Source organism: Manihot esculenta, chromosome 1 (genome assembly GCF_001659605.2).
Source record: "Manihot esculenta cultivar AM560-2 chromosome 1, M.esculenta_v8, whole genome shotgun sequence".
Lineage (NCBI taxonomy): Eukaryota > Viridiplantae > Streptophyta > Magnoliopsida > Malpighiales > Euphorbiaceae > Manihot > Manihot esculenta.
This window is the reverse complement of record NC_035161.2, coordinates 26,125,861-26,140,665: the sequence shown is the minus strand read 5'-3', so window position 1 is coordinate 26,140,665 and position 14,805 is coordinate 26,125,861. Positions and strand designations below refer to the sequence as shown.

Here is a 14,805-nt window from a genome sequence, read left to right as displayed (position 1 = left end):
AAGCCGAGCTCAGAGGTCGGATTAGTCCAGCTCAGACAGCATGACTTGAGAGCTCGGCCAGCTAAAGGAAACTCAGAGCTTATCTCACTAAGCAAAGACATAACTCTCAGGTCGGCCAGTTCAGCTCGGACAACATGACCTGAGAACCCGTTCGGATAAAGGAGACTCAAAGCTCAATTCATCGAAGTAAAGACCGAGCTCACAGGTCGGTCAGACAGTCCAGTTCGAAAAACTTGAAAGCCCAGTTGACTAAGTGGATCCAGAGTTCAACTCATCAAAGCTCGCAGATAGGTTAGATTAGCTCGGGAAAAAGCAGGACAGAGCTCAGTTGGCTAAAACTATAAGGCGAGCAATCTAAAGTATTTCACACATAATAAGAGAAGAACAGCTTAAGCCTGAGAGCAGAACAAGAACTTCATTAAAAGAAAAGCACATTACAGCACGTTACAAAGGCCTACACTACGGGATGAAAGACTATCCTTAAAGAATTTACATATCCAGATACTTCCTCATCTACGACTATCACCTACCCTACTATGCTAGTCTTCAGCTCGGAGGACTTCTCGTAGCTCGGAATGAGAGTTTTTCAGAAAAGGCCAAGATCTGTCTCGCTATTACAGGGGAACTGAACAAGTTGATTCCCATAAGCATTTCTCACTGTTCCCCTGGTCGAACGTCCGGTTACCCAAATGTGATGCACGGTACATTCGAACAAGCTCAGATATGGTATGCCGGCCGTGCACCACGCATGAAAAACATAAGTCTTCGAGGCTATAACCCCGAAGAGATCGCGAAGTACACATTCGAAAAAATCGCTGGAGACCTGACTGAGTGCAGCAGATCCCAGTCTCACGTAATACTGGTACTTCACACCAAAGGGAATAATAATACTGGTACTTCACACCAAAAAGAACAACAAGCTGAGCGCCGGCGCCACTCCCATTTATATCAAAAGAGGACAACAGGGGCATCGAGGAAATTCCCTGTTTCTCTGTGGAAAAAGGCGAAGTTAGATCGAACCCCTCAACAGTCCAGAACTTCTCTGGAGCCTGGACAACAAGCAGAAGAGGAGGCCGGCCAGACGACCTGGGTAAAGCAGTTTCAGCAGCTTGCTGGATGGTCCCGCCCTTCGCCTGCCACACCCGAAGGATCTTCAATGCACCATCCAGACGCCTTAGAGGTAACATCAAATTTTCAAGAATTTTGAACTGACCCATTTTTATTTCAGGAACTGCAAAAAGTTTCAAAATAGTGACAAGTCAGAAACAGTTCTCCCCTAAGATGATAAGAGCAAAATCAAAGCAAACCTCTGGGGCACAAGGCAATCTGCTTGAAGAAGGCGTCGAATAGACCTGCCACAGATAAAACAAGAATTTTTCATTTCAACAGAAGGCTCAAGAATGAAGAAAAGCTGGAGCTGATATATACCCGGAGCCTGAGAATTTAGCACGGGGCAGAACTACACTAGACTCTAAGCTAATGGTGTCAGATTTCTAAAAGATATTCACAGAAAAGGAAAGAAAGGAGATGTCCAGATAATGATGACAAGAAAGTAAAGGCGGCAGAGGACAAGAAGAATAGAGAAAAGACAGAAAGAGGAAAGAGCAGATAGAATTCAGAAACTGTGCAACGACTGAAAGATGAAAGGATGTTATTAAGGCACCTGAACCCGAACAGACGCGATCATAATAGTTCTTGGTATTCACCCCCTCGGCAGTTGGAGCAATAACTGCCGAGAAGGTGAAGGGGCAATTGATGACCGCTGGATTCCTTTACCCCGGACCAGGGGCTTGACCACAGCCCAAGGCCCATGACGTAGAGGCCCACACACCTGATATACAGAACAAGCCTGGCTCACCCGACTCTCAAGGCCGGGCTCGACCCATTTTCTTCACTCAAGTCGGCCTGGCCCACACGAAGCAGGCCCTCTCCACTCAGGCTTAGCGTCTGGCCCAACTCTCGGCCCAGCCCAGGATCCAGAGAAATATTCACCAGACAGCCTGGCAGATCCGCTCGAACGTACGCACGAGGAGAATCAGAGGCCGCTACGCATGGAGCAGGCGGCTGATACCCTAGTACCTCCGAATCCGCATGGCAGAGACGCGTGGCCCAATCCTGGAGAGACCTTTACACGTCACCAGCAAGCAAGACAATGTATAAAAGAGGAGTCCCCTCCTCAGAAAGGATAGGCCTTATTCAGTAATACAAAACCCTTGTAAAACCCTATTCTATTGGATCTCAGATCATCAGTTACGATGGAGCATAATAGAAATTATGTAGAGAATATTAAACAAGCAAGATAGAATTTGTCCCTTTCTTTGAGAGAGATATCTTCTGGACCCCTTGATAAGTGAGATTGAGAAATGCATGGCCGTAGTCAAATGAATTGAAAATGTGATCAATATCATTTGAGTTTATCACTCTACTTAGAGATCGAGAAATCATAAGTTTAAACATTATAAGTTTAACATTGACTATAACTTATGTTCAAACTAGATATTGTGTGGTAAAGGAATTAATATATATTTTATTTATTAGATTTTATCGGAATATCGATTGTCATATTAATTGGATAGTCATAACGTCTTGCTAGAGACCGCTTACGATTTATGAGTCTTGTTGAACTGGATATATTGCTAATTAATGTGAGTCTATTAGGTCACACACAATAGAACGTCATTGATATACTATATCATATTAATGGATTAAGAGTCCATTAGTATAATTAATAATAATATTAATAAAGATGTTATTATTATTAATATTAATTATTTATAATTATTATAAGATAATAATATCTGCAGTTTATCTATAACGATTACAGATAAAAGGTTTTTTTGTCTTCTTTTGAAAAAGAGTATCGCACAAATATATTTATATGAGTCTAACACGTCACATAGGTTGAACTTATGTAAATTGATGACTCTCTGTAAAATTTACATGGGTTTCTTAGATCGCATGGGTTCAACCGTGCAAATTAATGGACCTGTAAAATTTACATGAGTTGCTTAGATCACATGGGTTCAATCCATGTAATTTTTATAGACCCGAATAAATTTCTGAGCACTCTTTCTCTTCTTCTAAATTTACACGAATGGTCTAAACGTATGGGGTCATTCTGTGTAATTTTCAATAGCCCTGTGTAACCTTTAGAGCCCATCCAAATGTATATCTTTTTGTTACATGGGATCACTATTTCTCTTCTTCTAAATTTACACGAATGGTCTAAACGTATGGGGTCATTCTGTGTAATTTTCAATAGCCCTGTGTAACCTTTAGAGCCCATCCAAATGTATATTTTTTTGTTACATGGGATCACTATATTTATATGGGTTTACCCCATGTAATTTAAGCTAAACTATGTAGGCTTGCTAAGCGTTTTCTTTCTTATTTCAACTTAGCTATTCTTTACAAATTAGAGCACCTAAGCATCCCAAAACTCATGATAGAGAGAATTTTGACAAAATAAAATAATAACAATAAAGAGGATTTAATTACAAAAACACTTAAAATAAGTTTATTTTAAACACTACTAAATATAATTATAACAGTTATGAACACTTCAACAATCGTTAGAAGATGTTTATGCTAGACCTTCTCATCCTTCTAATTCAATTAAGGAGACTCAGTAACTTACATGGATTCAGCAACTTTGGTGTTGTGATGAACTGCATTGAAAACAGTAATCTCATATACAATGGCTTAAGGAGGGAGATAAGAAGATGAGATTTTTTCATCTAACGACTATTTAGTGCAGATAATATAATTGTATTAATAGTTTTCAGACTATTTTAGATAACTAGATTGAGCGAGAGGTTGACCTTCATTCTTATATCAAGGATTCATTTTGGCAGTTGTATACTGCAAGACCTCTTCGGGGTAGTTAATAGATTTTATCTCTTATTATTACACCAGAAATTGATGATAATTTATTATCCCCTCTATTGGATGAAAAAATGCGAATGGCGGTCTTTCAATTAGGAGGTAATAAAGCACCTAGTTCGTATGGTTTTTCTGGACATTTTTATTAGCACAATTGGAACGTTATGGACTCGTCTTTTTGTTGTGTTGTGCATCACTTTTATAAAATTGGTTTTTTGCTAAAAGAGTTCAACAAGGCTAATGTTGTCCTCATTCCTAAATATCCTAATCTTATTAATTGGTATTCACCAGTCTCATTCTATTAGCTTTTGCAATTTTGTCAATAAGGTTATCTCAAAGACCATTGTTAATAGATTAAAGCCTAGGGTTCAATCTTCCATTTCGACATATCAAAATGCATATATTTTTGGTAGGGCTATTCAGGGCAACCTTGTGATTGCACATAAGGTGTTTCACTATCTCAAAAGGTCAAATAGTCGATTATACTTAATGGCTTTGAAAATTAATCGATATAAAGCTTATGATCAAATGGACTGGCAATTTTTGCACATGGTGCTTCTCAAAATGGGTTTTGTGCTACAGTGGGCCTATACAATTATGCAATACATCTCAACAATCAGTTTCTCTGTTTTAATTAATGGTGTTCCTTCTACTCCTTTTTTTCCTTCACATGGTATCAAGCAAGGGGATCCTTTATCTCCCTATTCATTTTTGTTTGTTGCTTAAACTCTTTCATATTTATTATCATCGCCTCATGATAGGGGTCTTCTTCGCTACATTAAGGTTTCTTAATATGCTCTAGCATTTAATGATATATTATTTACTGATGATACTCTATTGTTTGCATGAGCATCACGAGATAAGGCAAATACTCTTGTGCATATTCGAAAATCTTATATAGAGGCTATTGGTTAGTCCATTAATTATCAAAATTTACATATCTTGTTTAGTAAATGTGCACTATCAAATCTTCGACAAGACATTTTATCTTAGTTTTCTATATGTGAGGTTGCTTCTTCTAATATATATTTGGGCTTACCAATTCTTTTGGAACAATCTCATCAACAAGCTTTGGCATTTATGGAGGATAGAATCTATGCAAAGACTCAATCATAGAAGCAAAAGCTACTCTCACATGCAGGATGAGTAACTATGCTTCAATCGATTTTAGCCATTATTCCTACTTACACTATGTCGGTCTTTTCGTATCCTAAGCACTTTTCAACAGGGCTTAATAGTTTGTTGTCTTAGTTTTGGTGGGTGGTAATGAAAGCTCTAAGAAGCTCAATCGAGTAAGCTAGCTACAATCTTATAGTTCAAAGTCTAGTGGTGGTTTAGGGTTTAAAGACTTACAACACTTCAATTTGGCTTGTTTAGTGAAACAGTATGGGAGACTCATTCATAATTCATCAAGTTTGTAGACTGGGGTTTTGGAAGGTATATATTTCCTTCAAGCTCCATTTTGGAAAGGTGGATACAAGCAAAATAGTTTATAGATTTAGCAGAGTCTGTTGACAGGACAAGATATGTTGTGTCAAGGAATGCATATGAACATTGGTGATGGTCGAGTGACTCATTTTTTATTCGATCATTGGATGCCTCAACTGGATAGCTTTCTTTTGAATTTACCTTTTCAATGCTTGTTAGTCTCAATGTAGTACCTGATTTGATTGATCATAATGTTCTTGATTGGTAGTATCAACTTATCTTTAGTATGTTTTCACATCAGTAGGCTATTACCATTTTATCTATTTCGGTTGCATCTTTAGGTACCCTAGATACATTAGTTTGGCATCATATGAAGGGCAACAATTATAATGTGCACTCCAATTATAGATTTTTCATGCATAGCACTCAAACTCAAGCGTCAATGGATCAACCATCCTTTTTTAGTATATCTCATTTTGGGATATGAAAAGTGTTTGGTCCCTTTAGGTTATGCCAAAACTAAAGTGTTTTCTTTGGTGCTCATTTCATGGTGCTCATTTCATAGTGCTTTGCTGGTAGCACATATTTTAGTCGGAAGAGATTGTTTACAGGATTTTATGTGTTCAATTTGTTAGTCTGAGTGTGAGACTACACATGTTCTTGCATTGCTCCTATGCCTAATTAATATGGTTTGTTAATCCTTATGCCTATAAACCTCTCTCTAATGGTTTTCCTTTTTTTTTTTTTCTTTATAGTGGGAGGCTCTGTTGGCATTCTAAGCAATATTCTGAGCATTTTGTAATTTTGACACTTGCAATGCTTACTTTATTATATATTTGGAAAGAATGAAATTGGTGTGTCTTTGATAAAATATCTCCTTATCCTTTGCTTGGCTCATCCCATATTTCCTTTAATTTTTCGCAATTGTAGTTGAGTGGTGTTTTTCTATTCCTTTTTTTCCCTTCACATATTCAGTCTCTTGAGGGTGATATAGTATGTTCACGGCCTCAAGGCTCTTTGATGATTCACTATGGTTTGGAAAGATAATTTTTACCCACTATTATTATTGTAATCATTGCTAATTTTCATGAAAATCTAGTCTATGGTATTGTTAAGTGCATTTACTGTTTATTAGTCGTTTCAGGAGAGGCGAGGGCACTAATTCTCATGCGTGGCACTCAAGCTCAAGCATCAGTTGATCAACCATCTTCTTCTACCATGTCTCATCTTGGGATATGAAAAGTGTTTGATCCCTTCAAGTAATGCCAAAACTAAAAGTTTTTACTTTGGTGCTTACTTTATAATGCTTTATCTTTAGTTAGAAGAGGTTGTTTACAGGATTCTATGTGTCCGATTTGTCAGTGTGAGCGTAAAACTTTAGAACACATGTTCTTGCATTGTTTCTATGCCCTATTATTGTGGTTTGTTAATCTTTATCCATGTAAACCTCTCTCTTATGGTTTTCCATATTTTCTTTTATGGTGGGAGGCTCTAATAGCAATCTAAGCAGATTTTGAGCATTCTATGATTTTGACACTTGCAATGCTTAATTTATAACATATTTGGAAAGAACAAAATAGGTGTATCTTTGATAAAATGTCTCTTGATCCTATGCTTGGCTCATTCTGTATTTCCTTTGATTTTTCATAATTGCAGTTGAGTGGTGTTTTATTGTTCCTTTTTTCCCTTTCACATGTTCAGTCATTCACAGCCTCAGGACTCTTTTACGATTCACTGTAATGTGGCTTGAAAAGATCAATTTCCACCCGCTGTTGTTGTAATCATTACTAATTTTCATCAAAATCTTATCCATGATTTTTCTAAGCGCATTTAATATTTGTCGATTCTTTGAGGAAAGGTGAGGGCACTATTAAAGGGACTCAGGTGATAGCTTTCCTTGGGCTCTCGTATATAATATGTGAAATAAATTCACAAATTTTAGCAGTTGACTCACACTTACAGCAGCTCTCTTATTGATGCATATTGGGATAGTTTAATATCGAAAAACAGATACTGTAGTAAAACTATGCTTAAAAGGACTGTTACTGCTTGTCTTTTCTAATTACTTTGTTATAAACTATTAGCATTTTATTTTTTAAAATTTTAATTTTTAACTTTATTATTTTCCATTTGATTGGATAAATAAATATTTTTGAATTCTAAAAAATTATATTACTTTATTTAATGTTAATTATAATTTTAAAAGACTAAATTCATTGCATCAATAGTTTTTAACACCATCATTAATTATAATAATTATAATGATGTAGCCACATTTTACATTTAGGAAATATACGAATAAGTTGTAATTTTTTCTATTTTAATTTTCCATAAGAATTTATAATATTATGAATAATTTTTAAAAAATCAAGGATTTTTTTAAAAAAATTTAAAAAGATGAGATGCTAAAATATTTTTCAATTTATCTATGTCTTCTATTTATTATTCCACTTTATATTTAAATTTAATAATATAAATAGCAAAATATGAGATAAAATTATTTTATTAATTAATGCCAGCAAAACTAATATGCATAGACACAGCATGAACCAATTATGGTTCATTTCAGCTAAACTCATTATACAAAGCAAGCAGCAAAATAGGATAATATCACAATTTAAAAAAAAATACCTTTAACTTTTAAATTTGTTGCAAATATAACCAATTTTTAAGATAATTTAGCCAATTGAATGTAGACTCTATTTGGTTTAACAGTTGAATGTAATTAATGATTGACAGTTGATAACTGTTACTGTTAGCTAATAGTTGTTGTTGGTAGCTGATAAGAGTTGATTTATATAAGTATTGGTAAAATTTTGTGAATTGCAGTAGTTGATGTGTAAATTGACTAAAAAAATGTATATTTATACTATTTTATTATTTAAATAAAATTTTAGGATTATATTATAATTTATCATTAAATTAAATTATATAAATTCAATTTAGTTATTATAATTTAACAAATTGGAGCAAATTAAAACAATTTAATTTTATTATTTAAAATTTAAAATATTGAATATAAATGTGAAAATTATTGTAAATATTATAATTTTTTTTCAATACTTCTATAGTTTATTGTACTATTAACATATGTAATATAATTATTAATTTATTATATCAAATAATTTATTTTTATTATTTGAATAAATATATGAATTTTATTTATTAAGTTATATTATTTTATGATTAAAATAAATATTTTACAATTCTTTTAAATGCAACAGTTTAGGAGTTCCATCAGCTGAACAATAGTTGATTGGTCATGAAACCTCCAACAATTCTTTCAAACCTCTAATTCAAACCCCTATGAGAGTCTAAAATTAAATTTAAATTAATACAAATTTCAGATCATGTTATTATTTATTTACCTTTTTTAAATATTTTATGTAAACAATCCTTTAAGTTTAATTAATTATATATTTTAAAAAATTTTAATTTTTATTGTTTTAATTCTTAATTTAATTTTTTTAAAATCTTAATTTAGAACTATTTAAATTGAGAATTTCATTCAACTTAGAGATTTAAAGTTAATTAGAACTAAATGATTAGCTACATAAATTTAATTTGTAGTTAAAAAAATAAATAAATAACACACATTAATTTAAAATTTATTAAAATTATTTTAAAAATTAAATATAATTATAAAAAAATTTAAATATAATATTTAAAATTTTAAATATAATAATAGTTAAAGGTAAAATTTTAAATTTTTTATTCAATTGACAAATTATCTTAAATATTAACTATAATTATAATAAATTTAAAAATTAAAATTTTATTATTTAAAATTAAAAATTTTACTAATAACCATAATTAAATGTAAAGTTTTAACCTTTTATGTCTGATAAATGAAAGAATTATTAAATAATGTTTTTAAAGATTAAGAATTTCTATATAACGTTTTCAAAGAAGATGAATTCTGTAACAACAAATGGAATAATGATGAAAAGCGTTAAGGAATGATCAAGTTTCTTATTTAGTATGAGCATGCATAATTTGCTTGTACTAAATTTTCATTATGCATGTGGAACAAAACATAAGAAACCCACACCAAAAATTCTGCTCATTGATGAGCAAACCACAAATATCACATCCACCTGCTAATACTACAGAAAATGCTATGGATTGCTGTCACAATATTAGAATGACGTTCAAAAGAGAAATAAAAAATTAAATATAAAATTAAAGAAAGAGAGAGCAATGTTATCAATGCTTAGGACGGGAGTAGTGATTGTCATTGGGGTTCCTCTTTCCACTAAAAACAGCTAATGCCTTCCTTACTGGCGGCTGGAAAGGAGCTCTTTTATCGGTATGGTGGTTGAAGATGTTGTCCGACCCAAAGAAATCATCTCCCTGCATTATATGTGAAATTATCAGCCACAGGTTCTCTAAAACACATCTTTTAAAATATGACAACAAATATAAAGGCACCCTACCTCTTTATTTGTTTTCTTCTTTGTCTTAGGGTAAAGGAATTTTTGTGGGAGTTGATCTTCCCGCAGAATAAGATTCTTAGCGATGGCGTCCCTTCCACCTTGCGGTAAAGGCAATGAAAACTGCATGGAACAAAATGTTAATGCATATAGTGCTCAGACAAGCTTACCCAAAAACAGAAGAGGTCCAAAAAACAACAATGTATTCACGTCTATGAATATGCCTAAGCACAGACAGGAGACAAGAGAAAGATAAATAAACGGCAGAAGTCACCGCAAAAAGATTGGCTTCCAATGCCTTGATCCAATCAAAAGGAACAAATTTCCTTCCTACATCCATTTACAAGCATGTTAATGGAAATATGCACATGCTTTTATGCAGTCTACATTTTACAACCATTGGCCACTTTTGACTTTCCCTCAAACAAACATCATAAAGAAGTGAAGTACCAGCAAAAGCCACAAAACACAAAATGAGCAAAAATACAATACAAGTGTAATACACAAGCATTTGCATCAACCTAACAAATACAAATTGAAACCGAGGTGCAAATCCCTTATGTTTGCTCATATGGTTTTTTCCCAGTGTTTTTAAATTAAGACGACACTTACTTTTGTACCACGCAAAGTGATCCGTGGCCGACGGTCAGCCAAAATGATTCCGTTCTCGCCAACTGTAACAGCTACCTTTCGCAAAGTGCCACCATTTCCACACTTGGGACAGAAAATTCTCCCAATTTCAGCAGTCACAGTATAGCATGCATGGCATTTCAATATCCACCTGCAAATGCAAGCATCTTAAAAATAAGCAAGCAAAGATTGCCTACTCTAGAAGATATGATACAAATCCACTAACAGCAAGAGACAATGTGACTGTGTTTATGTGCGTGTGTATGTATCTCTATACCTATAAGGTGGGTGAGGACTCATTTTGTACATAATTTCATCAATTCATCACAAAGATTAACTCAAAAAGGATTTAAACACAATGTGAAGGAACCCAAGAAAGAAAGAAGAGACAGAGGGAGGGAAAAAGGGCTCTTTTTTTTTTTTTTTTTTTTTTGGGGGGGGGGGGGGGGGGAGGGGCTTTGTAAATTAAAATTTACCCAACTACCTTTTACTTTTCCCGTGAAACAAAATTTACATATCCACCAAGCACACTTTCTCATTATCAGGGTTTTTTTTATAATGATTTCTTACTAGCACGTTTACTCATAACAAAATCCTTCTTTTTTTAGTTATAATTCAGAAATAAAAAATTGGAACTAATGGAACCTAAAATTTTCAATATTATAAAATTAAGCACCAAGTCCACACCTGTGCAGCTGGCGAATTTGCATTCCTCCTGGTGCCAGTAGTCGTAATCCCATTTGCAGGAGAACATTCTGCATTGCAAAGTCACTAGTTACACAAGCTATACTGGACTCTGATAAGGATTTAAGAGACCAGCTCTGCTCACTAGCATCATCATCCACATGTAACACATCAATACTTTCATTGGTCTGGCTTAATATCTCCTGGTGATCTAGTTCTTCATTGGCACTATCGATTTCACTGGCTTCAAGAGGACAGTTTACACTGTTTTCAGAAGCAGCTTCCATCACCAAGGAATCAGCAAACTTAGGCCCTGCAAGGATACCGTCCTTGTCTTTCCCTTCTTGAAGAAGGTTCATCGAACCTTCTTCTAGCCTCATTTGCTTTAGGGTTGAAGTGAGATTGTCCTCATCATTTTTCGCCTCATCATCCTCAGAAATCTCATTTTCAGCATTTACTCCCTCAGAATTTTGATGTGGATCTGGGATATTAGTTTCATTAGTATTGCTGTTATCCATATTTTTATCCAGATCTTGCTGACTATCTTTTTCGGATAATGCCTCATAATATTCACGTCTAGCTTTCCTTCTAAGATATCTACGATGAGTACTTCGACTGACAGCAGGCATCCAATCGGTGGCATCATTGTCAGTCTGTCCCTGAGACGCATCAATTCCATCAGCAACCATCTTCTTCCCATCAATACTTATCTCTGTTTTCTTCTTTGGATATCTCCTATGTTTCCTCAAATCTTGTTCAGTAAATTCACGTTTCCCAGCATGTGCTTCACTTTCAGCAACAGAAGAACCATCTTCAGATTGATCATGTCCAGGGATAACATTCAAACTCATCTCTTTCAAAGGAAGGATCCTTGAATGTGTGTTTGATCCATCCCCAGCTTCCTGTTCTAATGCCTCCCATTCTTCCAAATTAGGAACATTAGAACCCCACCCAGGCAAGTCCTTCTCAGGAAGCCTCTTCACATTGACTGTATGGATAGGAGGAGGAGCATCCCTAACATATTTGGTTCCACGGATCTGTGCCTCTAACGTGTAAGTTAGGGCAATGAGTTTGAGGTCAACATCTGACAGGGTCTGTAAGTCACCAGTTGCCCTTGCAAATTTGACAACTGCCAAGTGACATAAAAATTTATGAGCACCATGCAATTCGTTACAAAAGAGGTTAAACACTAGTCTTCAACAAGCCAATGCAATTAATTAAACAGAAGTGGTTGAAAAGTGAAATCTCCGTTGCACATTGAGCCCCTTTTATTCCTGATATTCTAGTTTCTTTTTTCTTTTCAATTTGGCAACTGAAAATAAATTTTCTTTTCAATTTCCGGAGAGCAAACATCAAGCCTAATAAAAATTTCCCTTCCCTCAGTTATAAATTGCACTATGCCACAATATAAAACAAAATTGATAAAAATTGAAAAAGAAATTTCTACCTTTGTTGAGAGCTTCGGGGGTAGGCTCCATGGAGTCGATGCTGAAGGGAACAAAAGAGAGGCGGTGGCGGGAGATGGGGTCGCGAATCTCAGCCAGAACTTCAGGAACGGTAACAAACCTGTCGGCCAAGTTATGGAGTTTATCTCCGCCCTCGATCACGGCATTTGCATCAATTACTGCAATCGAAATGCCCTTCGTGGAATTGCAGCTTTCGACGAATAGTTGATTTGTCGCCTTGGGGTTTTGCTTGTTTTCTGGTGGCGGTTGGCTCTTCACTACGTTGCTCCAACATGAAGAGGTTGATGAGAGCAGAGATAGTGAGGTCTCCATGGCTATGCCTCAGAGAGTGTAAGCAACGATTGAATTGTCTGTGAAATATAAAACCCTAGCTGCTCACGAGCGAGGAGATGATGACATTGAAAAAAGAGGAAACTATGTCGTTTATAAAAATGTATAAACCAATGTCTTCAGAAACCAGACTAGAGATCGAACCGGTCTGATGCCTGGGTCACGGTTTAAATAAGGGGCTTTTTACTTTTACAAGCACAAAATAAAAAATAAATTCTCAAATTTTGGTCGGAAAAAATTATTTATTCGGATTAAAAGTGAAAACTGCGGTAGAGCTGACCACACTGATAAGAAGAAATAATTTTTTAAAAAAATTACATTACGGCAATTTAAAAATGCAGTAATATATTGTTAAAAATTTTAAACCGTGGGATTTCGCATTTTAAAATTTAATTTTAATTTAATTAATTATTATATTATATTTTATTAATTATAATAATATTAATTATTTTATTTTACTTATAATATAACATTATATTTTTCATATTTATCATTTTATTTTATTATTTTTATTATTATAAAATTTTTAAAAAATTATATAACTAACAACACTTCAAAATTTTTTTGGAACTTTTACTATTTTAAAATTTAAAAAAAAAAATTAAAAGATGTTACTGTTTTAAAAATTAAATATTTATAAATTAATTGTAATAAAAACAATAAAATAAAATAATAAATATTAATGATATAATGTTATATTATAAATAAATTAAAATAATTAATATTTATAATAATATTAATATAATTTTATAACTATATTTATATAAATTTAATATATAATTAATAAAATAAATATTATATTATTTTATAAATAATTTAAAATAATTACTATTAATATTAATATTAATATAATTTTTATAAGGGTAATTTATGATTTAGTCCCTGGGTATTGCCATTATTAACAAGTCAGTCCCTATATTTTCAGAAACCTATTAAAACGTCCTTATGTTTTCTCTCCGTCAACGAAATAGTCCTTCTGTCTATTTTTGCCGTTAAAAATATAGTAAAAGACTAAATTACCCCCAATTATTTTTCTCCTTCTCCTCCTTCCTTTTCTTCTTCATCAATTCTTCTTCCTTTTGCTTCTTCTTCTTCTGCTTCTTCTTCTTCTGCTTCTTCTCCTTTTTCTTCTTCTTCTTCTGCTTCTTCTCCTTTTTCTTCTTCTTCTTCTCCTTTTTCTTCTTTTGCTTCTTTTTCTTCTTTTTCTTCTTCTTCTTCTTCTCATTCTTCTCCTTCTTCTTCTTCTTCTTCTTTTTCTTCTTTTTCTTCTTTTTCTTCTTTCTCTCCTTCTTCTTCTTCTTCTCCTTCTTCTTCTTCTTCTTTCTCTTCTTCTTCTTCTTCTTCTTCTTCTTTTTTGGAGGAGGAGGAGGAGGAGGAGGAGGAGGAAAGAAAAGATAGGGACTATTTTGTTGATAAAAAGAAACAATAAGGATGTTTTAATAGATCTGAGAAAAGATAGGGACTATTTCGTTGACAAAAAGAAACAATAAGGACGTTTTAATATATTTCTAAAAATATAGGGAGAGACGATTTCGTTGACAGAAAGAAACGATGAGGAGGGACTATTTCGTTGACTTAAATAAACGATAAGGATGTTTTAATAGATGTGAGAAAAGATAGGGACTATTTCATTGATGGAAAAAAATAATAAGGACGTTTTAATAGATATGAAAAAAGATAAAAATATTTTAATAGATTTTTAAAAATGTAAGGACTAACTTGTTAATAATTACAATATACAAGGACTAAATAAATGGTTTTATTTGAGGGTAAAATTGGATTTTAAAAATTTTCTCTCTCCTCCTTTATCTAATTTTAACGGAAAATAGGACGGAAGGACTATTTCGTTGACAGAAATAAAACATAAGGACGTTTTAATAGGTTTCTAAAAATACAGGGACTGACTTGTTAATAATGGCAATACCCAGGGACTAAATCGTAAATTACCCTTT

The 14,805-nt window shown here is 33.5% G+C and overlaps 1 protein-coding gene across 1 annotated transcript; it reads right to left on the bottom strand.

The window, feature by feature from the left end:
• Window positions 1–9,262: 9,262 nt before the first annotated feature.
• Window positions 9,263–12,929, bottom strand: LOC110609177 (RNA-binding NOB1-like protein). The gene is made up of 5 exons (XM_043955768.1): window positions 12,505–12,929; window positions 11,061–12,186; window positions 10,356–10,524; window positions 9,747–9,866; window positions 9,263–9,663 (listed from the first exon to the last, which is right to left on the bottom strand). Exons 1-5 carry the CDS (start codon window positions 12,833–12,835, stop codon window positions 9,517–9,519), a joined length of 1,893 nt encoding a protein of 630 aa, XP_043811703.1. The 5' UTR covers window positions 12,836–12,929; the 3' UTR covers window positions 9,263–9,516.
• Between the last annotated feature and the right edge of the window lie 1,876 nt (window positions 12,930–14,805).

Coding starts and splice junctions, on each gene's coding strand:
- LOC110609177 (XM_043955768.1), bottom strand. CDS start 12,835: ATGGAGACCTCACTATCTCTGCTCTCATCAACCTCTTCATGTTGGAGC. Junction 12,187..12,504: donor CCCCGAAGCTCTCAACAAAG/GTAGAAATTTCT, acceptor GTCACTTGGCAG/TTGTCAAATTTGCAAGGGCA. Junction 10,525..11,060: donor CAAATTCGCCAGCTGCACAG/GTGTGGACTTGG, acceptor TTGCATTTGCAG/GTGGATATTGAAATGCCATG.